At 40.7% G+C, this 20160-nt stretch overlaps 1 protein-coding gene across 2 annotated transcripts; it reads left to right on the top strand.

Annotated features, from left to right (window-relative positions):
• The first annotated feature begins 1336 nt into the window (after positions 1–1336).
• Positions 1337–12893, top strand: UBL7 (ubiquitin like 7). 2 transcript variants are annotated; one of them, XM_072147858.1, is made up of 11 exons: positions 1337–1484; positions 2425–2632; positions 3455–3574; positions 4619–4701; positions 7353–7437; positions 7975–8032; positions 10358–10488; positions 10825–10874; positions 10970–11137; positions 11248–11370; positions 12536–12893. In XM_072147858.1, the coding sequence occupies exons 2-11, from the start codon at positions 2452–2454 to the stop codon at positions 12665–12667; spliced, it is 1131 nt and encodes a 376-aa protein (XP_072003959.1). In that variant the 5' UTR covers positions 1337–1484; positions 2425–2451; the 3' UTR covers positions 12668–12893. The 2 variants fall into 2 exon arrangements, with proteins under 2 accessions (XP_072003959.1, XP_072003958.1); XM_072147857.1 differs by lacking the exon at positions 1337–1484 and adding an exon at positions 1544–1808.
• Positions 12894–20160: the final 7267 nt, after the last annotated feature.

The following is a 20160-nucleotide window of genomic DNA, read 5'->3' as shown; positions in this document are numbered from 1 at the left end:
TTTTTCCTCTAATTGATGTGGCTATAAGTTTTTTTGAAAGGTTATTACCTTTTAATACCTGCTCGCCCTGGAGGGTGTAAAAAAGATGGCTGCTGTGTGCTCATGCACAGAATGCACACACAGCTATTGGCTACTGGAGAGAGTGCACATCTATACGCACAGCTTCTGCGAACGAGCACCACCTTGTGTGCGGCACAAGTGCCCACACTCAGGATGCTCGGCTGTGGAACAGAGTTTGGCCCACGCATTCGCGAAAGGCACTGAAGCCAGTCTCACAGTCGTTACCGTGGATATAAAGAGGTTCTGTCCTTGCAGTGACTTATTTCATTATCAACAAAACTGCCAAGAATCATTTAATTTATTTTATGCTTACACTTTTGTATATCTAAAACATGAAGAAGAATGTCTATGGTCCTTTAACAAGGGAACAAAAATTAACAGTGCAGCTTAATTGCAGAGACCTTACAGTTGATCATTGCAGCATGGGACTAAAGTAAAGTATATTACAAGCATCCAGAGGTATTCACCTGAGGACACTGTGGGCAAAAAGGTCTGTATGTAAATAGGCTTCGGCTACATTTACACTGCCGTATGGAGGACTTATATACCGCCCACCTATATACGCCGTATATGCGTCCACCATAGACTGCAATGGGCTCACGGCACCGCACCGTTCCGTAGCCAGGGGAAAGATAGGAAATGTCCCTCTAGCCCCTCTCCGTGCGCCATATATCGCTATGGAGAGGGGCAGGGTGAGCAGCCCTCCTCCTCTCCCCAGCGCCGATGTGTGCCCGTCGTGCTAAGGTACAACGGGCATACATCATGTGAATGTAGCCTAAATCTGTATGTCAGGTGTTTTGTTTGCATATGGTTATTTTCCTACTGATCTCTAACAATCTGGTTAAATGACAGGTCTGGGACTCTTGGGCAGACTCCAGGCAGGGAACAGGGTCCTTGAGCTCCCTTCATACATCCTTAGTGACACCGTGATGGACTGTCCCATTACATGTTGTTAATGTGTAAAAAATGACAGTCATATCCTAGTCAGAAGCAGTTTTCTTGATTCACTCATATAAGATAGTTTATGAGGACCAGGCTGATTCTAACTGGCTGAATAAAATGCCTGTTTTTCCACCCTCAACTTTCTCACTTAGAAGAGCGCCCACCTCTGTTGCTAGACTAGATACTGTTTTCTCCTACAACATGACTAACACTGGATTTTTGGGTAAAGTGTCATAACTTTCCTGAGAGTAGTTCCTCCTATAGCAATATAGGGTCACCATTTTGCCAGTTCCATTACATGTAACAGCTCCGAATCAGACAAAAACACAGCAGTAGCGCCTCTATTGGTGAACGCTACACAAGGACGTGACGTCATTACCCCGCGCCCGCCATGGGATGATGGGACATGTAGTTTACGTGTAGCGATGGTTTAGACTAGTCATTTCCTAGTGGACTGTAAACAAAGGCAGTATCGTCAGCGGGTAAGTAGCTCTATCCTGGGGGGCGCCTTATGGCGGGTTGTATCGTCTCGTCTGCACCGTGTTTCCCCATTAGAAACTAGTATTGGAGTGTATAGACAGTACAGGCAGTCATGTGTGCTCTTGGGGACAGGCACCCAGCCACCACTGTGACACCCCACCACCCTGAGTGCTGGGACATCCCTTACACAGGCCCATAGCCCACTATAGAGTGCAGCTTATCTTCAGGAAAGTCTTATGACCCGAGGAGGGTGTCCTGTAACCATCCTCATGGGTGACCCACTGATGTGCTGGCAGCTTTCCTGGTCCATACAGATAAGTTATGGGGTACAAGCCTCGCACACACACATCCTGATTATTTCAATCAAGCAGTGGCATCGCTATATTCATAAATCTCTTTATGTTTACAATATCTCTATATGAATATCTATGTGGACTGTGACACATTTTATACAGTTTGCGAATAATATAGTAGTGCGGTGCCCAAATGGGAACTTGTTGCATCTATTATTTAATCCGATGTGCAGACAGCAGATGGACATTGTTTTATAGCTGGGATAAGATACAGTATGAATAATGGTTTTTTTTTTTAAATTCAATCTCTGTTCTTTATTTGATTTGAGGTCATCGGGGCAGTCATTTTAGTAATTTGACAGCTATCCTTGAATGTGCATAAGGACATAGCTGTCATTCATTGATAGGACTGCCTATTTTATTGCTAAGTATGGAAAAAGAAAAGTCTTACATGTTAGACTCAGTCTTTTGTCATAAGGTTGTATCTCAGCTCCTTCTTCCTCAATTGTAAGCCCACTCAGGGACTTTACCACATCAGGATTTCTGACCCATTGTGGGCTTTAAATGACCTTGATTTTATTGTATTTTCATCTCTGCCTTCGGGAACTTGTTAAAATTTATTTTGTCTGTTCCTCATCTTCTCCGTTAGATTTCAAATCAGGATCAAACTGCAGTCATGTCTGATCTCCATATATGCGTCCAGCTGGCAGATCAGCCTCTGTCTCCTAAATCCATTGTCCACCTCCCTGTACATTCCAATGGTGACGGGGACACTTCTTGTGGTCATCGGGTGTCAGCAGTCAAACAACTGATCACTGCTTCATTGCCAGAGTCACTTCCTGACCCAGAGCTGATAGGTGAGTACTGCATATCATCTGCTTTTTTTTGTAGTTTACATCTTAGGTTTACATATATATGGATTTTCTACCAAAGAATCTAATCTGCAGTTGGAATTTTAAAAGACATTCATCAGCTTTTTCCCCATTGAACTTGCCAGCCCCCTAAGGTAGGGTATGAAATGTACTTTCAACAAAATCCTATCTTGCATGAAATTCTATCATACCAAAGATCGGAGCATCTAAAGTGACACTACGTTTGCAACCTCCAAATGTAACTCATCTCAGACAAACATGCCTCTTCTCTGTTTATTTTCACATGAAAGAGATATTTATAGGAAACCTGGAGATATTTCACATAAATGAGCAGATTCTAGAAAAGACATTTACTCCCTTACGAGCAGGGCCCTCACTCCTGTTGTTTCATATGACAATATTATTACTCTGTTACTACTCTGTAATTTCTTATTTTTTTATATATACTCCATGATCTGTAAAGTGAATATGATAGTACTTTATAAAAAAAGATTTATTAAACATAAAATCTGTAGTAAAATCTGCAAAAATGTATATATGATCCAACTGCCTGAGCCGCTAAACTCAGAGCAGGTTCTAATACTGCCAGAGTTTGTGTCTTGACTGGACTTTGCACACCAAAGACCTGGGCCAAAAACAGACCACAGATCCTTTGATAGTGTACACATTCGTGTTTTCTGACTTGTGTGGATTACAGTCCATGGAGAGGATGGAACTTCATTGTCAAACTGGAAAGGGTTAAAATATGGAGGTCATAAATTAATTTCTTTAAATGTTTTGACATTTGTTTCTCATGTTTTTGAACAGACCTGGTGCACTGTGGTCGACGTCTCCGAGATGATCAGACTCTGGAGTTTTATGGAGTTCAGTCAGGGAGCACCGTCCACATATTGCGCAGAGCGTGGCCAGAGCCCCCACCCCGGCCTGGTGAGTGACAGGCTTTTATTATCTTTGGTGAATTTTAGGCATGGATGGACTGTGAACTGGCTTGTTGTAGTATTTAGTATTACACTCCTTCTCATACAATAGCTAGAATGAACACAATAGCTAACATTGTATGTGCCATTTGTGAAGGAAGGATAATGTCTCTTTTTGTGTTCATGATGAATGGCTAAATGTTCCAGTACTTGTGTTATGAACACTACTAGTTGCTCAGTTACAGCATTTAAAGGGGTTGTCCACTTTAAGCAAATTCCAGCAAATGGATATTGTTTGTGTAATGAAAAGTTAAACAATTTTCCAATGTACTTTCTTTATAAATTCCTCATGATTTTCAAGATCTCTGCTTGCTGTCATTCAACAGGAAGCATCATTATTTACCTTCTCTGTATAAACAGCGGTCCCTGCTCATGTGATGTCATGATGAGAGTAATCACAAAATATAAAGAACGGTGCACCTGTATGATATTTAAGCATATTATGAAACTCCTCCGCCACTGGCTCTGGTCTACTGATGTATTGGGTGGCCCACTGCCCCGGTATTCCCAAATGCTCAGTCTGGCCTAAATTTGCGCAAATGCTGGAAACATTCAGCCCTGAATGGACACAGACAAAAGAAAGTGTGCAAACATGACGCAGGAACAACCACGCCCTCTTCATGCCCCTCCATGCCCACATGCCCTGGAGGTGGCGTAAAAGGAGAGATAATCGCAATGCCTGGAGGTTTGCTAGGCAATGCATTTCTTTCATCGTTTGTACAACAGAAACTGGCATACAAGCCCTGATAAATGTCCCCCACATGTCTGTGTCTCATCTCTCTAAAAGATGTGGGCCACATTTGTAAAGTGTCCAGGTAGTAGATGCTGTGGGATTTAGAGACTTAGAGTCTACTACATAGATGTTTACCTGCTGTACATTGCACATGGGGAAAACAATGTATTGTATTACTGTAGTGCTGAACATGGGAAAATGGTAGTCACATGGAAGAAAACTCTAGTCTTATTGTTTTTTTTTTTTTTTTTTAAATTTTAGAACCGGTGGATAAAATTGCTGCTAGTCGTGAGTTCCGAGCTTTGCACACAGCCCTGCATACAAGCTCCAGCTACCGCGATGCAGTAAGTATTAAATGTACAAAATAGGAGGGTTTGCACTATATATGTTATATATCAGTGATGGCGAACCTATGGCACGGGTGCCAGAGGTGGCACTCAGAGCCCTTTCTGTGGGCACTCAGGCCATCAGCCCAGGACAGAGTTCACCAAACAGGACCAAATCCATTAAATTTTCCCACAGTATCAGGCAACTTAAGAGATTCTGCTCTCAGCACTATTTTACAGCGACACTTCATTGACTGTTTGAAACTGCTTGAAAAGTGCAAAGGTGTTGACAGAACTGCATTATCTTTGGAGGTCCTCCTGCTGGACCCAACAATCTTCCTGTACCGAGAGACCCTGGAGAGCAGCTACAATGATAGTCTGAATTTGCCCTCCTTCTTTCAACTGTATTGGTGGCCTCAGGCGACCGATACAATTAAAGAAGTGGAAGAGCAGGTAGCAATAAGTTACTGCTTAAAATGACATGTTGGCACTTCACGATAAATAAGTGGATTTTGGTTGTAGTTTGGGCACTCGGTCTCTAAAAGGTTCGCCATCACTGTTATATATGTTGCATTATATACTGTAAATATGGCAATCTTACAAAAGCTGCTAATTTAATATTTTTCCTATATATTTTTTCCATTTATATATTTTCATACATACTTTTTGAATAAGTTTTGGCCATCTTTTGTCTCTTTTTTTTTGTATTTTTGTATTTGTGGATTTTGGGCACGTAACTTTAATTTATTCATTTTTTTTATCATAAGTTAAACAATGAAAGTGTAACATATCTTGTTTTATTCATTTGGTCTTTCGTTCCCAGGTTAATTATTTCACTTTGTCTAACCTTTTATTTTTGTGTGTGATTTACTATATTTTATTCATCATTTTCCATCTGAGCAGGGTTTTTCATTTTTTTTTTAAATTTTATTTTTGAAGGCAGCTTAGCCATGTACCGTATATAGTCAAGTATAAGCCAAGTTTCTCAAAGCAAAAAATGTGCTGAAAAACCCTAACTCGGCTTATACTTAAGTCTGTAGGGAAAAAAAAAAGTGTACTCGCCTTCTGATGGCCCCAGCTGGTCCCCACCATCGGCACACACTATGATGTCAAAAGGGGGCAGCGGGCTCTATACTGGGGGACAGGGGCTTCTGGCTTTATACTGGGTGGAGGCTGAGACCAATGCATTTCCCACCCTAGGCTTCTACTCAAGTCAATAGGTTTTCCCAGTTTTTTGTGGTAAAATAAGGTAAATCTGCTTATACTAGTGTATATACGGCAAATTGTGGCTTGTTGGGGAGACCGCAGTTAAAGATAGTATCAAGTACCATCCCTTTTATATTACACATCAGCTTTTGTGCAATATTTACTTTGATGTATTAAGACGTATTAAATGCATCACCGTATTAAAAAGCAAGGAGGAATAATATAGTCCGGGTCACTCTACAAAAGGAAAGCATGCTTTGTATGCAGTTGTCCATGAAAAAATAATTCTGCAAAAAAATTCATACATGTTACAGCTTGGATTACTGATTTAATTTCAAGCTATCAGTGAGGCCCATAAATCTATATGAATTGATTTGGAAATGTCCTTCACTATGTGACCTAGGGTTCTGATAAATATCTGAACAGAATTGCTATAATTCTTGCCCTGCAGTTACCTCTGTTGCAGATTGCCTTTCTATGTGGAATTTGGTGTTAAGTAAGATCTGGAACTTGGCAGCCGTCCCTGCAATATCTCCCCACTGCCCTATGTATTTCACTATGTAAATGGCGTATCAGGAAGGTTGCATTGTTGTTCAAAGGGGTAGCATATGAGAAGAACACTTCTGTGGGTTAAATGGGTTGGCCACTGTTCCTCATGTTTTATGTAATGTGTGGGGGACAGGATATTAAGAAACTTACCAGTATAACACTATAAAAAGTTTGTCACCTCTTCTTGATATGTAAGGTGAAGCTTCCTGTCATTTACCTCATCAGGCAAACATCCCGGAATACTACGAATACTAGTATGGCAGGGCAATTGTACATCGGACACGTAGAGATCACATATCCCTCCATCTGCGACCAGAATTTCTTTTCAATAAAGTGATTTAGAACTTTTAATAGGTGTATATTGGTAAATTAATATTTTGCCCCACACACATTACAAAAAACATCATTTTAGTTGGCCAACACCTTTAATATGTGCACACACCCTTAATATCAGCAACATTCTCTTTCAAAAGAAATACAAATCTTAAAGCAGTTGACCACATTAGACATGTCTCTGCATGTACTTTACTTGTACCTTTGCCTCCCTTGAGAGTTTAGCCTTTCCATTTTCTCACAATGCTGCACTCTGCATATATACACACAACTTCTCCACAACTTGTGGAGTCTCCCTCTGTGTGTCTCTCACTGTCGTCTCACTGACAGATACAGGGAGAAGGGATGGAGGGAGCAGGATGAGTCATTAATCTTCTGCTCCGGCCCCTTCTATTCGTTAGAGCTCAGACATGTAAACAAACAATCAAGTAAGTAACAGGAAATCTTAATCACTTGAAAAACATTCAGTGGTTATTATTAAGCCAGTACAGGTACATTGCCAACGTATGTAAAAGAGTGAAGAACCCCTATGATGTAGCTATATATACAGATTCACATTCACTAACATTTTTGTTATTCAGGTGTTCAAGCTGCTTGGCAGTCGTGAGTCTTTGGAGCAGATTGTTGTGGCAACTCCTGGTCTCAGTTCTGATCCCGTGGCCATGGGTGAGTCCCTTAGTCATAGTTTTTCATGTCACTGGATGAGATTGGCTAACAGTGAACTATTTACTTGGAACATTGCTTTGGCATTGGATCCGTGTAGGGCAGTGTTGGCGAACCTATGGCACGTGTGCCAGAAGCGGCACTCCAAGCACCTCGGCCATTGCCCCAGGAATGTGTTGACAGGGCCTAGTTATCTTTGGAGGACCTCCTGCTGGCCCCATGATTGTGTACAGAGGGACACTGGAAAGAAGCTACAATGATGCAAATTTTCCTTCCCATCTACTATGTTGGTGTCCTCATGAGTCCAATATGATTGAACATTGTTGAAGAACAGGGAGCAATAAGATACTGCTTTAATTTTTGGTTGGCACCTCGCAATAAATGAAGGGGATTTGGGTCTGTAGTTTGGGCACTCGGTCGCTAAAAGGTTCGCCATCTCTGGTGTAGGGGATATGAGTGGATGATTGAAAGAATGTATAAAACTGTATACTAAAAATAATACAGCAGAGGATCATCATATCTTTCATCTGTGTTTTACAGGAGTTCTGCAGGATAAAGATTTATTTACAGTATTCACAGATCCCAGCATGCTGGACACGTAAGTGTTAATATCACACACACAAGTCTCCAAGAATTTCTGCTTTATATTGGGACTTGCTGAATGTTAATTCTATATACACATTTAATGGATCCAGTTCAGTAGAAGATGAAAGAAATTAAAATTGAGACGCTGAGTGTTCTTACTGGCAGCTGCGCCGCTATCATCTTACTATATTAATGTCTGCAAAATTGATGTTCATGAAATTGTCCGGATTGGAACCCATTGCATAATGATTGCGGCATCAACAGTCTTCAATAATGAGATTGTTATTGCGTGTAATAGAAAATGACTGTATCCGCAAAAAGCAGGGTTTTTTTTATGGCTGACAATAGCCGGCTCACATCTCCAACACAAATATACGTAAACCATGTTCTTGAGTGTGATTAATAATATTATATATCACAATGATAATTAAACCTTTAGTGAAGGTTAAAGTTCCAATGGGGAGCTGTCACAATAAGCCTTACTTACTGAAAAGAGCAGTGCTTGTGTCCCAGCTTACATCTGCCTCTTCAAACCATTTAAATCTTTTCTAAACTTTTTTCTCCCCTTGACTATGTTGGCCCCAGTCACCATAGGGTGCGTGAAATTGTGAGATGATCTGCAGTTTCCCACTGATTTCCTGTCTGCTCAGATTGAGATTTGCAGAGACCCTGGGGGAATGCATTAAGGCTGGCATTTTAAACGCCAGTCTTAAAATTTCCCTCCTGCTTAGAGGTTTTTTCCACAGTTCCGTTGGTTTTCCAGTGGAGAATATAGTAAATCTGCTGGGCCAGACGTTCATGCCCTGACAAAACCAAAGTGGCGTGTGAGTTGGAGAAACTGGCAGGGATGGGGAGATATATGTGCCTTCTCCGCCAGAAAACTGCACCCACTAAGCTGTCAGTCAGAAGGAGGAGGTGTGGCTCACTGGAAACCTGGAGAAAACATGACTCTTCTGAGCAGAATTCTACTCATTTGCATATCATACAATTGCTGTAATTAAGGTACAGCGCCTCAGTGGCAGATAATTGATATATGTGATATGGGCAGGACTTTTAACTCTTTCTATTAATAGTAAGTATGCTGGGCGATCTTTGAAACTCCCTTTAAAGTGAATAAAGAAATCTGTGCATGCCTACAGCATCACTTCAGTTACAGACGCAGCAGGCTGTGTGATCCACAGCCTCTGCCTTGAGTTGTGGATTTCAGCAATGGGACCTACATCCATAAACATGTATACCCTGTATGCAATGATTGTCAAAAATTGAAAATTCTCTTTCATTGTTGACCTACAAAATAATAAATATATAAATAATAATAATTTATATTTATATAGTGCCATTATACTCTATAGCGCTTTACAAATTGTGGGGGACATATACAAATAAAATAAGCCATTAAAGTAAAAACATAATCCTATGGTACAATAGAGTGAAGGCCCTGCTCTCAAGGGCTTACAGTCAATGAGGATGAGGGGGTGGAGGTATAGGAGCTTGTATAATAAACCGACCATTCTTTGTAAGGGAATGGAATAAAAAAAAGATTTACTGTATAAAAATGCTACTACTTGAGCAAGTGAAACTCAGAGAGGATTGGAAAATTATAGGAATAATAATAATTCCTTTATATTGCGCACACAAATTACGCAGCGCTATACAGAGCTTGCCAAATCGGTAATGAAAATGGGGACTATATTTGAACTAGCCCCTTCCCCATGTGACATTGACAGTAGAATATTCTTTAATGTACACATTTTTTAAAGGTTAGATTGGAGCTAGCCTGTAACTAGGTTATAAAGAATAGATCAATAATACAGAATCTAGAATAAGTACATGTGCAGCAATATATATTTTTCAAAGAGTCCAACAGGGAAATGCTCTGCTAAACATGACGCCATTATGAGAATAAATAATTGTTATGCTCTGTGGAATATCGTTCACCTGTTATTTATTACAAATATGTTGAAATTTGTTTTATTTTGACAGATGTGAAATTAGTAGGGCCAATATCTTGACCCTAGCCCCCTATACATATAATATATCGCCGCCTATTCTAGTACGATATTCCTTTGCATAGGTGATTACATTATGTTGTATTACTTACAATATTGTATGATGTACATACTGAAAACCAAATAAAAATTGTTTAAAAAAAAAACAAACAAACTTTATAACTCATCTGTTCACCTTACATTCATTTTTCCTAGATCATTTCTAATTGCTTCATTGCCAAATTATCCATAGTATGTGAAGGGGGCATAGTGCAAGACCTATATTCTGCATCATAAATTTGAGGCATAAACTAACCATTTTGTAACCAGTTTGCTGTTACTTCTTTCAGACTGGTGTCCTCTCACCCTGCTTTAGTAAATGCTATCATATTAATCCTACATTCGGTGACTGGAAGTTCGTCACTCCCATCAGCAGATGGCGCTGCTCATACAGTTCCTCCTGCAACTTTACATATGCCTGGTAAGAATAAAAAGGGGATGTATTGTCAAAACATTTTTTTTTTTATGAATGTTCCTGTTTCCCCTTGGGCAGTGTGTTCTGTGGCCAGGGTTCACAGTACACAGATGTAGCTCTCTTTAGGGGCCACTGGTGGAGAATATAAAAAATCTAAAAAAAAATTCTAAACTTATAGCCTGATTAGTTGTAGCCAGAATCTCTACTTTAAAGCCGGTTCCCTTTGTTGTTGCTTAGAGTTTCTATCCTACTGTATGTTATCCCGGATATACATCCTTTGTGCTTTTGGTTATATTTACCTTGGTTGACTTGTTTCTGGTTGTAACCTCTGTTGGATCCTAGGTGGGTTCCTGTTTGATGGTCTGTCAGATGAAGAGGACGAGTATCCACAGGTGAGATGATCCGATACAAGATTAGCTAAACATAAATTGATTAGAAAAGAGTTTTCCTTTTTAAAATTTTGTTCTTTCATTCCTATGTGCAAAAGACGTCTCGGCCAGGATCCTCTAGTAGCACATCTGGTCCCCGTCCAGCATCTCTGGGATATACTGGAGCCTCAGGTCCCCGTCCTATCACTCAAAGTGAATTGGCTACGGCTCTGGCTCTCGCAAGTACCCCAGAGAGCAGCTCTCACACACCAACACCTGGAACACAGGTCAGAACAAATTGTATCTGATGTTATGTCTTGGCATTCGTTTAATCTTGTTTTAGTTAACTATTTCTGCATGTATGAAAACATAAATGTTATGGTTATATATTCTGTAGGGTCATTCGTCAGGAACATCTCCCATGTCCTCTAGCGTACAGTCGGGGACCCCCATCACAAATGACTTGTTCAGCCAAGCTCTACAACATGCACTGCAAGCTTCCAGCCAAACCACACAGCAGGTGAGTAGTTTGCTCAGTAACATTAAATTAAAAAGTATTAGTGCCATTTCAAGCATTATGTAATATTGTGCTGGGAGAAGGCTAGGGACATTTTTAGAATATAATTTATTGTGTTACTGCGCCTATTTTTTTCTTTTAATAAGCATGTCTGCAGTTTCTCCTGCAGTTTTGCGCTCAACTTCTTGCATAAACTTAGCTACAGAAAATGGGTGGTTATTTCTTGTATCATGGAGGGCCGATATGGGAATGCCCCTGCCAATAAAGGGATAAATAATAGAACATTATGTTTAACTCCTTCACAACTGCCATACAGCTATACAGGTCCTATTTGGACATGCCCATTTTTAGATACCACGTATATACATGTCATGGCAGTGTCCCATTTTAAACAGTCATTCATATCTCCCATACTGTGGCACCTAAAACACAATTCTGGTGTCTCATTAAAAGGTGAATCTCCCATAACCAGATATCTGGATATCTCGGATTCCTTTTCACCTAGAAACACAATTTCTCCTCTTTAATTGGACACCAAAATTGCATTTATAGATGCCACATTTCCGGAGATATGACTTATGACATATGTTTGATTTTATACAGAGAACATGGCACACACCAGAGTAATTTTTATGATTTTATTTTGGTGAATATATCGCATAGCCTTCACCGAGATATATGAACACAAGAAAAATATATTATACAGATCGGAGGTAGTTTAGGACATTTCAGTCAGCCCGACCTTTGTCAAGTATGATCTGGTCTGAAAATTAAAGAATATACAGTAAAAAAAAATGGATTGCACATATTCATTACACATGTTTGTAAATGTTTATAGGTTTATAACATTTTATTGCTTATTAGAAAATGTAATAGGGAAAATTATTAAAGCATATTTTTTTTTAATTTTTTGTATAATAAAATGTAGAATCATTTTATTGATATCAGTTTAAAGTCTCACATGTCATGTAAAAGACTCATTAAATGTTCTCTATATAAAGTGTTTACACAGATATTGTAATTTAAAGAAGAACAAAACAGATCTGCAAAAATTGACCTGGAAATTCAGGCACCAATGACCCTCTGTCACGAAATGGATTAATATGTGTAAACTCTATTATTTCTTTGCTTTGTTAAGTTTATTTTCTCTATTGTCTTGCATAATTAGTGGCAGCCTCAGCTACAGCAGTTACGGGATATGGGGATTCGTGATGAAGAGCTCAGTCTGCGGGCGTTACAGGCTACCGGAGGAGATATCCAAGCTGCACTGGAGCTGATCTTTGCTGGGGGTGCTTTGTAGTTACTACTTCTGTGAATGTTGCTTTTTCTGAGTTCTCCACTCTTCTATAACTTTTCAAAAGGGATTTTACTTCCTGTAAATTATCGACTTGGTCTGTAGACCGTAGAGGCATATTTATTTCATCACTTGCCAGAATACAGTGTTTTACTATAATTACACTTCATTGCATGTATATATCGGTATTGAGTTATATGAAATGTATTAAATAGCTTTTCTTTGAAATAGATTAAGTTTGTCTTCTATCCAATATTATAAAGAAAAAGTTCTAAAAAAAACCCCAGTCTTCCCGTATTTTAATGTTTTGTAAATGGCCGCCATGGTCAACACCCATCTTGAAAAGTTTTTCCCCTCCCATATACTAATGTGCCACAAACAGGAAGTTGATATCACTAATCATTCCCATTTTCTTTAGTTGTATCCATATTAATGGCCCACCCTGTATATGTAGCCATCGGCAAGATAACTGCAGGTGCTATGCTTGCTTAGGTATTCTGCACTGGCATCACTTGAAATCACTGCCACTCAAATCAAATAAATGGCCTGGCGGCGCTTTCTATGACTGCAGGGCATAATTGGCCATTAGTTTCAATTGAAAGTAAATGGTGGCCTAAGGCTGGAAACACATGATCATGCTTAAAGGAAACCTACCACTTGAAGTGGCAGGTATAAGAGGGAACTACCGAGCACCAGCTCAGGGTGAGCTGGTGCCGGAGCATATTTTTGTTAGTGTTTTAAACCGCAGTATCGCGGTTTAAAACACTTTTTAAACTTTGCGGCTCTCCTTCACTTCCTATGTAGCCGCGTGCACGGTCGCGTGCATGGAGCGCCGAGCGCTTACCTCCGTGCGACGAAGCAGCTCCGGCCATAAAGTTTAAAAAGTGTTTTAAACCGCGATACTGTGGTTTAAAACACTAACAAAAATAAGCTCCAGCACCAGCTCACCCTGAGCTGGTGTTTGGTAGTTCCCTCTTATACCTGCCACTTCAAGTGGTAGGTTTCCTTTAATATATGAAACGTAGACCGAATACAGTCCAAATATGATGTATAGAGTCATTTCTCACTTTTCTGAAAGTCCAGGCAAATTTGTGTATTACTTTCTGCTAAGTTTTGGCACATGCGCAGTTAAATGCACCAAAAGATCGGAATATAATCTCTAGTTCTAGCTCGCTCAGTTTTGGCTTGTGATTTCAAGTGGCTAGTGAACTTAAGTGGAGTTGAAAAAAGCGGAGTTTTGTGTGTGTTAAGAGTGAATCTGTTGTTTGGGTGATTGTGGACTGACTATATAGGTAATAGCAAGGCACTTTTCTTAGTGTCACAATTTAAATAGATTTTTTTTTCCTTTCTTTGCCTGGTCTGCTAATTGGGAGGAGGGATTAGTGTTCACACCTGATAAATTAAGGTCTAGTAACTCACTTTTGAGCTCGCTCAGTTTTGGCTTGTGATTCTAAGTGGCTAGTGAACTTAAGTGGAGTTGAAAAAAGCGGAGTTTGAAAAAGAGAAGTCCACAGAACTGTAAGTAACCTACATATCTCTTGATTTATATACTTATCACTGTTTTGTTACTAGGATATGGCTAGCAAGATTGGTGGTATGCTCCAGTGCACACTCTGCCGCATGTATACACTGCTGGAGCAAGAGTTCGAGGGTGAATACCGCTGTGACAGATGTGCCCATATTTTTCTACTAGAAGCTCGTGTTAGAGATCTGGAGGAAGATATTGCACGGCTGCGAGCAATTGACAATCTTGAGAGGAGTATGCTGCTCACTGAGCAAGCAATAAGCGGGGTAGAAGTGGAGGGTGGAGAGGAAAGCCAGCAGGGCCAGGTGGGTAGCTGGGTTACTGTAACTAGAGGGGGTAGGAAGGGGTCAAAGAAAAGGAAGGCCAACTCTGACTCTGAACATCCAAGCAAAATTGTGCAATGATGTAAGGACGTCAGTGTCAGAAATGGCAGCCCTAGCGGATCCTGCTCTCCCTTACAGCCGGGGGAGCAGACCAGCTAGTAGTAGGGTGGATGGGAGTGCAGGTAAGCCAAGGCAGCTAGTGGTTGTAGGGGACTCTATAATAAGGAAGACGGATAGAATAATTTGTCGCCAAGACCGCCTCAACCGAATGGTTTGCTGTCTCCCTGGTGCCAGGGTTCGGCATGTGGTGGAAAGGGTGGATAAATTACTGGGAGGGGCTGGGGTTGACCCAGCTGTCGTGGTCCATGTTGGTACCAATGACAGAATAGATGGTAGGTGGAGGAGCCTGAAGAATAATTTTAAAGAATTAGGTTCAAAGCTTAAGGAAAGGACCTCCAAGGTAGTATTCTCCGGAATCCTACCTGTGCCATGCGCTACAGAGAGCAGACAGCGGGAGCTCAGGGAGTTAAATGCATGGCTCAGATCCTGGTGTAGAGCAGAGGGATTTGGGTTCCTAGAGCATTGGGCTGACTTTTCACTGGGGTGCAACCTGTTTTCCGCAGATAACTTGCACCTAAATGGAAGGGGGGCTTCTGTACTGGGGTAGAAGATCCTAGCAGGGGTGGCGGAGTATTTAAACTAGGATCGGGGGAGGAGGAAAAGGAAGACACTGAAGGGGTAGACAGGTCAGAGAGGGGCAGGTTATGTTGGTGGGTGGTGAGGTGGGCGGTGTATGGGGGCCTAAGGCAGTGGATAAGGAGACCCACAAGTTGCAGAACAGTGGTGAGGATATATGTGCCAGTAAAATTACTTTAAATCAGATAAATAACTGTGGAAAATTAAATTGTATGTTCACAAATGCCAGAAGTATCTCAGGCAAAATGGGCGAGCTTGAGGCTCTGATATTAGAGGAACAGTTAGATGTTGTTGGTGTAGCAGAGACTTGGCTTGATGTATCGCATGATTGGGATGTTAATATTCAAGGTTTTACACTCTTTCGGAAAGACAGGGCAAATAGGGGGAGGTGGTGTATGTCTGTATGTCAGAAGAGACTTAAAAGCGATTGTGAATGAGTCAGTGGTCTCAGAAGAGTGTGAGGAGGCTGAAACTTTGTGGGTGGAAATTCAAAGCCAAGAGAGCTTTGAGAAAATTATTTTTGGTGTAATTTATAGACCCCCTAACATCTCTGAGGAAATAGAGGGTCACCTATATAAACAGATGGAGCGGGCTACACAGGAGGGGGCCGTAGTGATAATGGGAGACTTTAACTTTCCAAATATAAATTGGGGTCAGGGCTCATCTTTATCTGTGAAGGGGAGACATTTTATGAACATTCTTCAGGATAATTTTATGGTGCAGCTTGTAGAAGATCCCACAAGAGGTGACGCATTGTTGGACCTTATGATTTCTAACAATGTGGAGATTGCCCAAAATGTCAGTATCCGGGAACCCCTTTGGAACAGCGATCATAATATAATTATTTTCCTCTTAAACTTTAAAAAGCAGAAACAGGTGGGAAAATCGAAAACTTTGAATTTTAAGAGGGCTAATTTCCCAAAATTCAGGGCTACAATACAGGATATAGACTGGGATCAGATACTGTCACATGATGATACTAATGTTAAATGGGAGACATTCAAATCTATCCTGGGTTTTTATACTTCTAAATTTATTCCAATAGGTAACAAGTATAGACGGGCTAGATTACACCCCTCGTGGCTTACAGCTACCGTTAAAAGGGCAATTAATGAGAAAAAGAGGGCATTTAAAAAATATAAATCTGACGGGTCACCTGAGGCTTTCAATACTTACAAAAAACTTACCAAAATCTGTAAAAAGGAAATCAAATTAGCCAAAATACAAAATGAAAGACAGGTGGCTAAAGATAGCAAAACAAATTCCAAAAAATCTTCTAGGTATAACAATGCAAAAAAAAAAATGGGTCACAACAGGTTGGACCCCTTTATTCTGAAAATGGGGCATCGGTGACTGGAGACCAAGAGAAGGCGGAGATACTTAATAGGTTTTTTAGCTCCGTTTATACAGTAGAAGAGAGAACTTCTGACTTGGGTGGTGCTAGTGCGGGTCATGCACCCTGTAATATAGTAGACTGGCTGAATGTAGGCATTATCCAATTTAAGCTCAATAAAATCAATGTGTACAAGGCTCCTGGACCAGATGGGTTACACCCCAGAGTTCTTAAAGAACTCAGTTCTGTTATTGCTGTACCGCTGTCTAAAATCTTCAGGGATTCCGTAATGTCTGGTGTGGTGCCAAGTGACTGGTGCAAGGCAAATGTGGTGCCAATATATATAAAGGGCTCTAGAACTTCGCCAGGCAATTACAGGCCTGTAAGCTTAACTTCCATTGTGGGGAAAGTATTGGAAGGGTTAGTAAAAGACTATATACTGGAGTATGTGACATCAAATAGAATAATAAGTGACAGCCAACATGGGTTTACTAAGAATAGAAGTTGTCAAACTAACCTTATCTGCTTCTATGAAGAGGTGAGCTGGTGCCTGGATGGAGGAGCAGCTGTGGATATTGTGTTCTTGGACTTTGCAAAGGCATTTGACACTGTCCCTCTTAGACGCCTGATGGGTAAAATTAGGGCTAGTGGTTTGGCAGAAATCATTTGCAATTGGATTGAAAACTGGCTGAAGGATCGTATCCAGAGAGTTATGGTCAATGATTCCTACTCAGAATGGTCACCAGTTATGAGTGGTGTACCTCAGGGTTCTGTGCTTGGCTCACTACTATTTAATATATTTATTAATGATATAGAGGTAGGAATTAATAGCACTGTGTCTATTTTTGCAGATGACACCAAACTGTGTAGTGTAATACAGTCTATGGAGGATGTTCATAGGCTGCAGGGTGACTTGGACAAACTGAATGTTTGGTCATCCACTTGGCAAATGAGGTTTAATGTGGATAAATGTAATGTTATGCACCTGGGGGCCAATAATCCAAAGGCAAAATATGTCCTTGGGGGAGTAAATCTGGGAGAGTCCCTTGTTGAGAAGGACCTGGGGGTACTAATAGATCATAAATTGAATAACAGCATGCAATGTCAATCAGCTGCCTCTAAAGCCAGTAGGATCATGTCATGTATCAAAAGTGGAATGGACTCTCGTGATAGGGATGTAATATTACCACTATACAAGGCACTGGTTCGGCCACGCCTGGAATATGCTGTCCAGTTCTGGGCACCGGTCCATAAAAAGGATGCCCTGGAGCTGGAGAGGGTTCAACGTAGAGCCACAAAACTGATAAGGGGTATGGAGGGTCTTAGTTATGAGGAAAGATTAAAACAACTAGATTTATTTAGTCTGGAAAAGAGACGACTACGAGGGGACATGATTAATTTATATAAATATATGAGTGGTCCATACAAAAAATATGGTGGTAAGTTGTTCCAGATTAAATCAAATCAAAAGACGAGGGGGCACTGTCTCCGTTTGGAGAAACCAAGGTTTAATCACCGGAGGCGACGGGGCTTTTTCACTATGAGAACTGTCAATCTGTGGAATAGCCTGCCTCAGGCGCTGGTCACAGCAGGGACAGCGGAGAGCTTCAAGAAGGGTCTAGATGCCTGTTTACAACTAAATAACATTGATTGTTATGCTATATAGGATTGTTTCCCCTAAATCCCTTCCTCATCCAATCCCTACCCTTCCTCGGTTGAACTTGATGGACAAGTGTCTTTTTTCAACCGTATAAACTATGAAACTATGAAGTACTAGCACATGCCTACTGGTTTAACATTAACCGCAGGCAAATACATGTACCAATTGACAAGTAGTGTTGGCTGTTGCCGGAATGATCCATAGGGGGACACAAGCCATGTGACACCTGGTCATGTGAATATAGACATCCAAAAGAATTCCTAGACGCCTACCAGACAGACGCTCGCTGGGCTAGTAAGCATGCCACTTGCTGTAGCAGACTAAAGCGATCGGCGGTCAGTCTACACACCAAGTGCACTGTGTTAATGCCCGGAAATCAGTACAGCCCTGAGGAAGATGTATTTTTGGCAAAATATGTTGGGATGACAGTTCATTGTGTATGAAGGAGTAGTGTAACAAACTAATGGGGAATCTGCCCAGTAGCCATATGTGAACTGCAGTGGTGAAATAATGGATATAGATATAGAGGTTATAAAGAAAAACTAGTATATAGTGGGTTGGCCACTTTGCCTCATGGTTTTTGTAAAATTTGTTTAAGGATGGTTCTTGCGTTGCGATCACTGCATCAGTTTTGAGGTGGTATTGGTTTCCCTGAAAATAAGACACCTATATTAATTACCTGTATATACTCGAGTATAAGCCGAGGCCCCTAATTTTACCACAAAAACCTGGTAAAACCTATATTGTTTTTACTTGAGTATAAGCCAAGTTTGGGGTTTCAGCACATTTATTTTGTGCTGAAAAACTAGGCTTATACTCGAGTATATATGGTAATATCTTATATTCATTTTTGCTCCTAAAGAGGCACCATGTTTTATTTTCAGGGGATGTCTTATTTTCCATTAACAAGAATTCACATTTATTGTTTAACAAAAAATCTACATCATTATAACTCTCGAAAAATACTGAATTTCATGCTGAATTTCTTGTGACTCCATTTCTGTTGGATTCGTTGGCCCCAATCTCTCGTTTAGCAATAAGACTTTCCTTAAATGAGACCACCTTGTCTAGGTAGCTGCTCATATTGCTTTTGCAATGTAACAGTCAATGATTTTATCCCATGAATTCTTCTACCATGTCACAACCTATTGCAGCATCTACAAGATTTACTAATTCTAACGTATGACGTGGGGGGGGGGGGGGAGCTGTAGTAATGACTGTCACACGGTCTTATTTTCAGAGGACGCCTTATATTTCTAAGCTTGAAAAAATTGAACTAGGTCTTATTTTCGGGGGATGTCCTATTTTAGGGGAAACAGGGTATTGGGCGCAATTTTGTTAATTTAACAGGTGAAAAACATGAACTAGTGAGTTTGATTTTGAAGGGAAAACCTGTTCCACAAATGTCTTTTACCTGTTAACCCCTAGGCGCACCACGACGTTATACTACGTCCCCGGGGCTAGATGCTTAGCGCACCGGGACGTAGTATAACGTCCAGCTTCTGGGAACGGAGCCGGTACCAGAAGCAGCGGCTGTCAGCTGTCTATCACAGCTGACACCACGCTGTAACACCCGCGATCGGAGCCGACTCCGATCGCGGGTGTTAACCTCTTACACGCCGTGGTCAAGCATGACCGCGGCGTGTAAGGGTGTTCCTGCTGTGGATCGGATCCCCTGTGCCACTTACCGGGGCTGCCTGATGTCCAAGACAGTCAGACCCCTTCCGCAATGAAATAGTATTGTAGAGCAGTGTATTGAACTTGAATCAGCAATCAGAGCGTCGCTGGTTCAAGTTCAAGTATGTATAAGTAAAAACATGTAAAAACACTAAAGTTAACACATTAGAATAAATAAAAAATTAATACATAAAAATATAACAATAATATAACATTTTTCCATAAAAACACTTGGTGTGTAGTTTCCATAATGCGGTAATTTATGAGTCTCACTATTATTTAGGC

Source organism: Engystomops pustulosus, chromosome 4, assembly GCF_040894005.1.
Source record: "Engystomops pustulosus chromosome 4, aEngPut4.maternal, whole genome shotgun sequence".
Taxonomy (NCBI): domain Eukaryota; kingdom Metazoa; phylum Chordata; class Amphibia; order Anura; family Leptodactylidae; genus Engystomops; species Engystomops pustulosus.
Note: the sequence above shows the minus strand (reverse complement) of the source record. Positions and strands in the feature narration are given on the sequence as shown.

Excerpts from the sequence above, each read along its gene's own strand:
- UBL7 (XM_072147857.1), top strand. The coding sequence starts at position 1,719 with ATGACCCGAGGAGGGTGTCCTGTAACCATCCTCATGGGTGACCCACTG. Across the intron at positions 1,809-2,424 it reads CCATACAGATAAGTTATGGG|ATTTCAAATCAGGATCAAAC; the intron begins GTACAAGCCTCG and ends CTTCTCCGTTAG. Across the intron at positions 10,489-10,824 it reads TGCAACTTTACATATGCCTG|GTGGGTTCCTGTTTGATGGT; the intron begins GTAAGAATAAAA and ends GTTGGATCCTAG.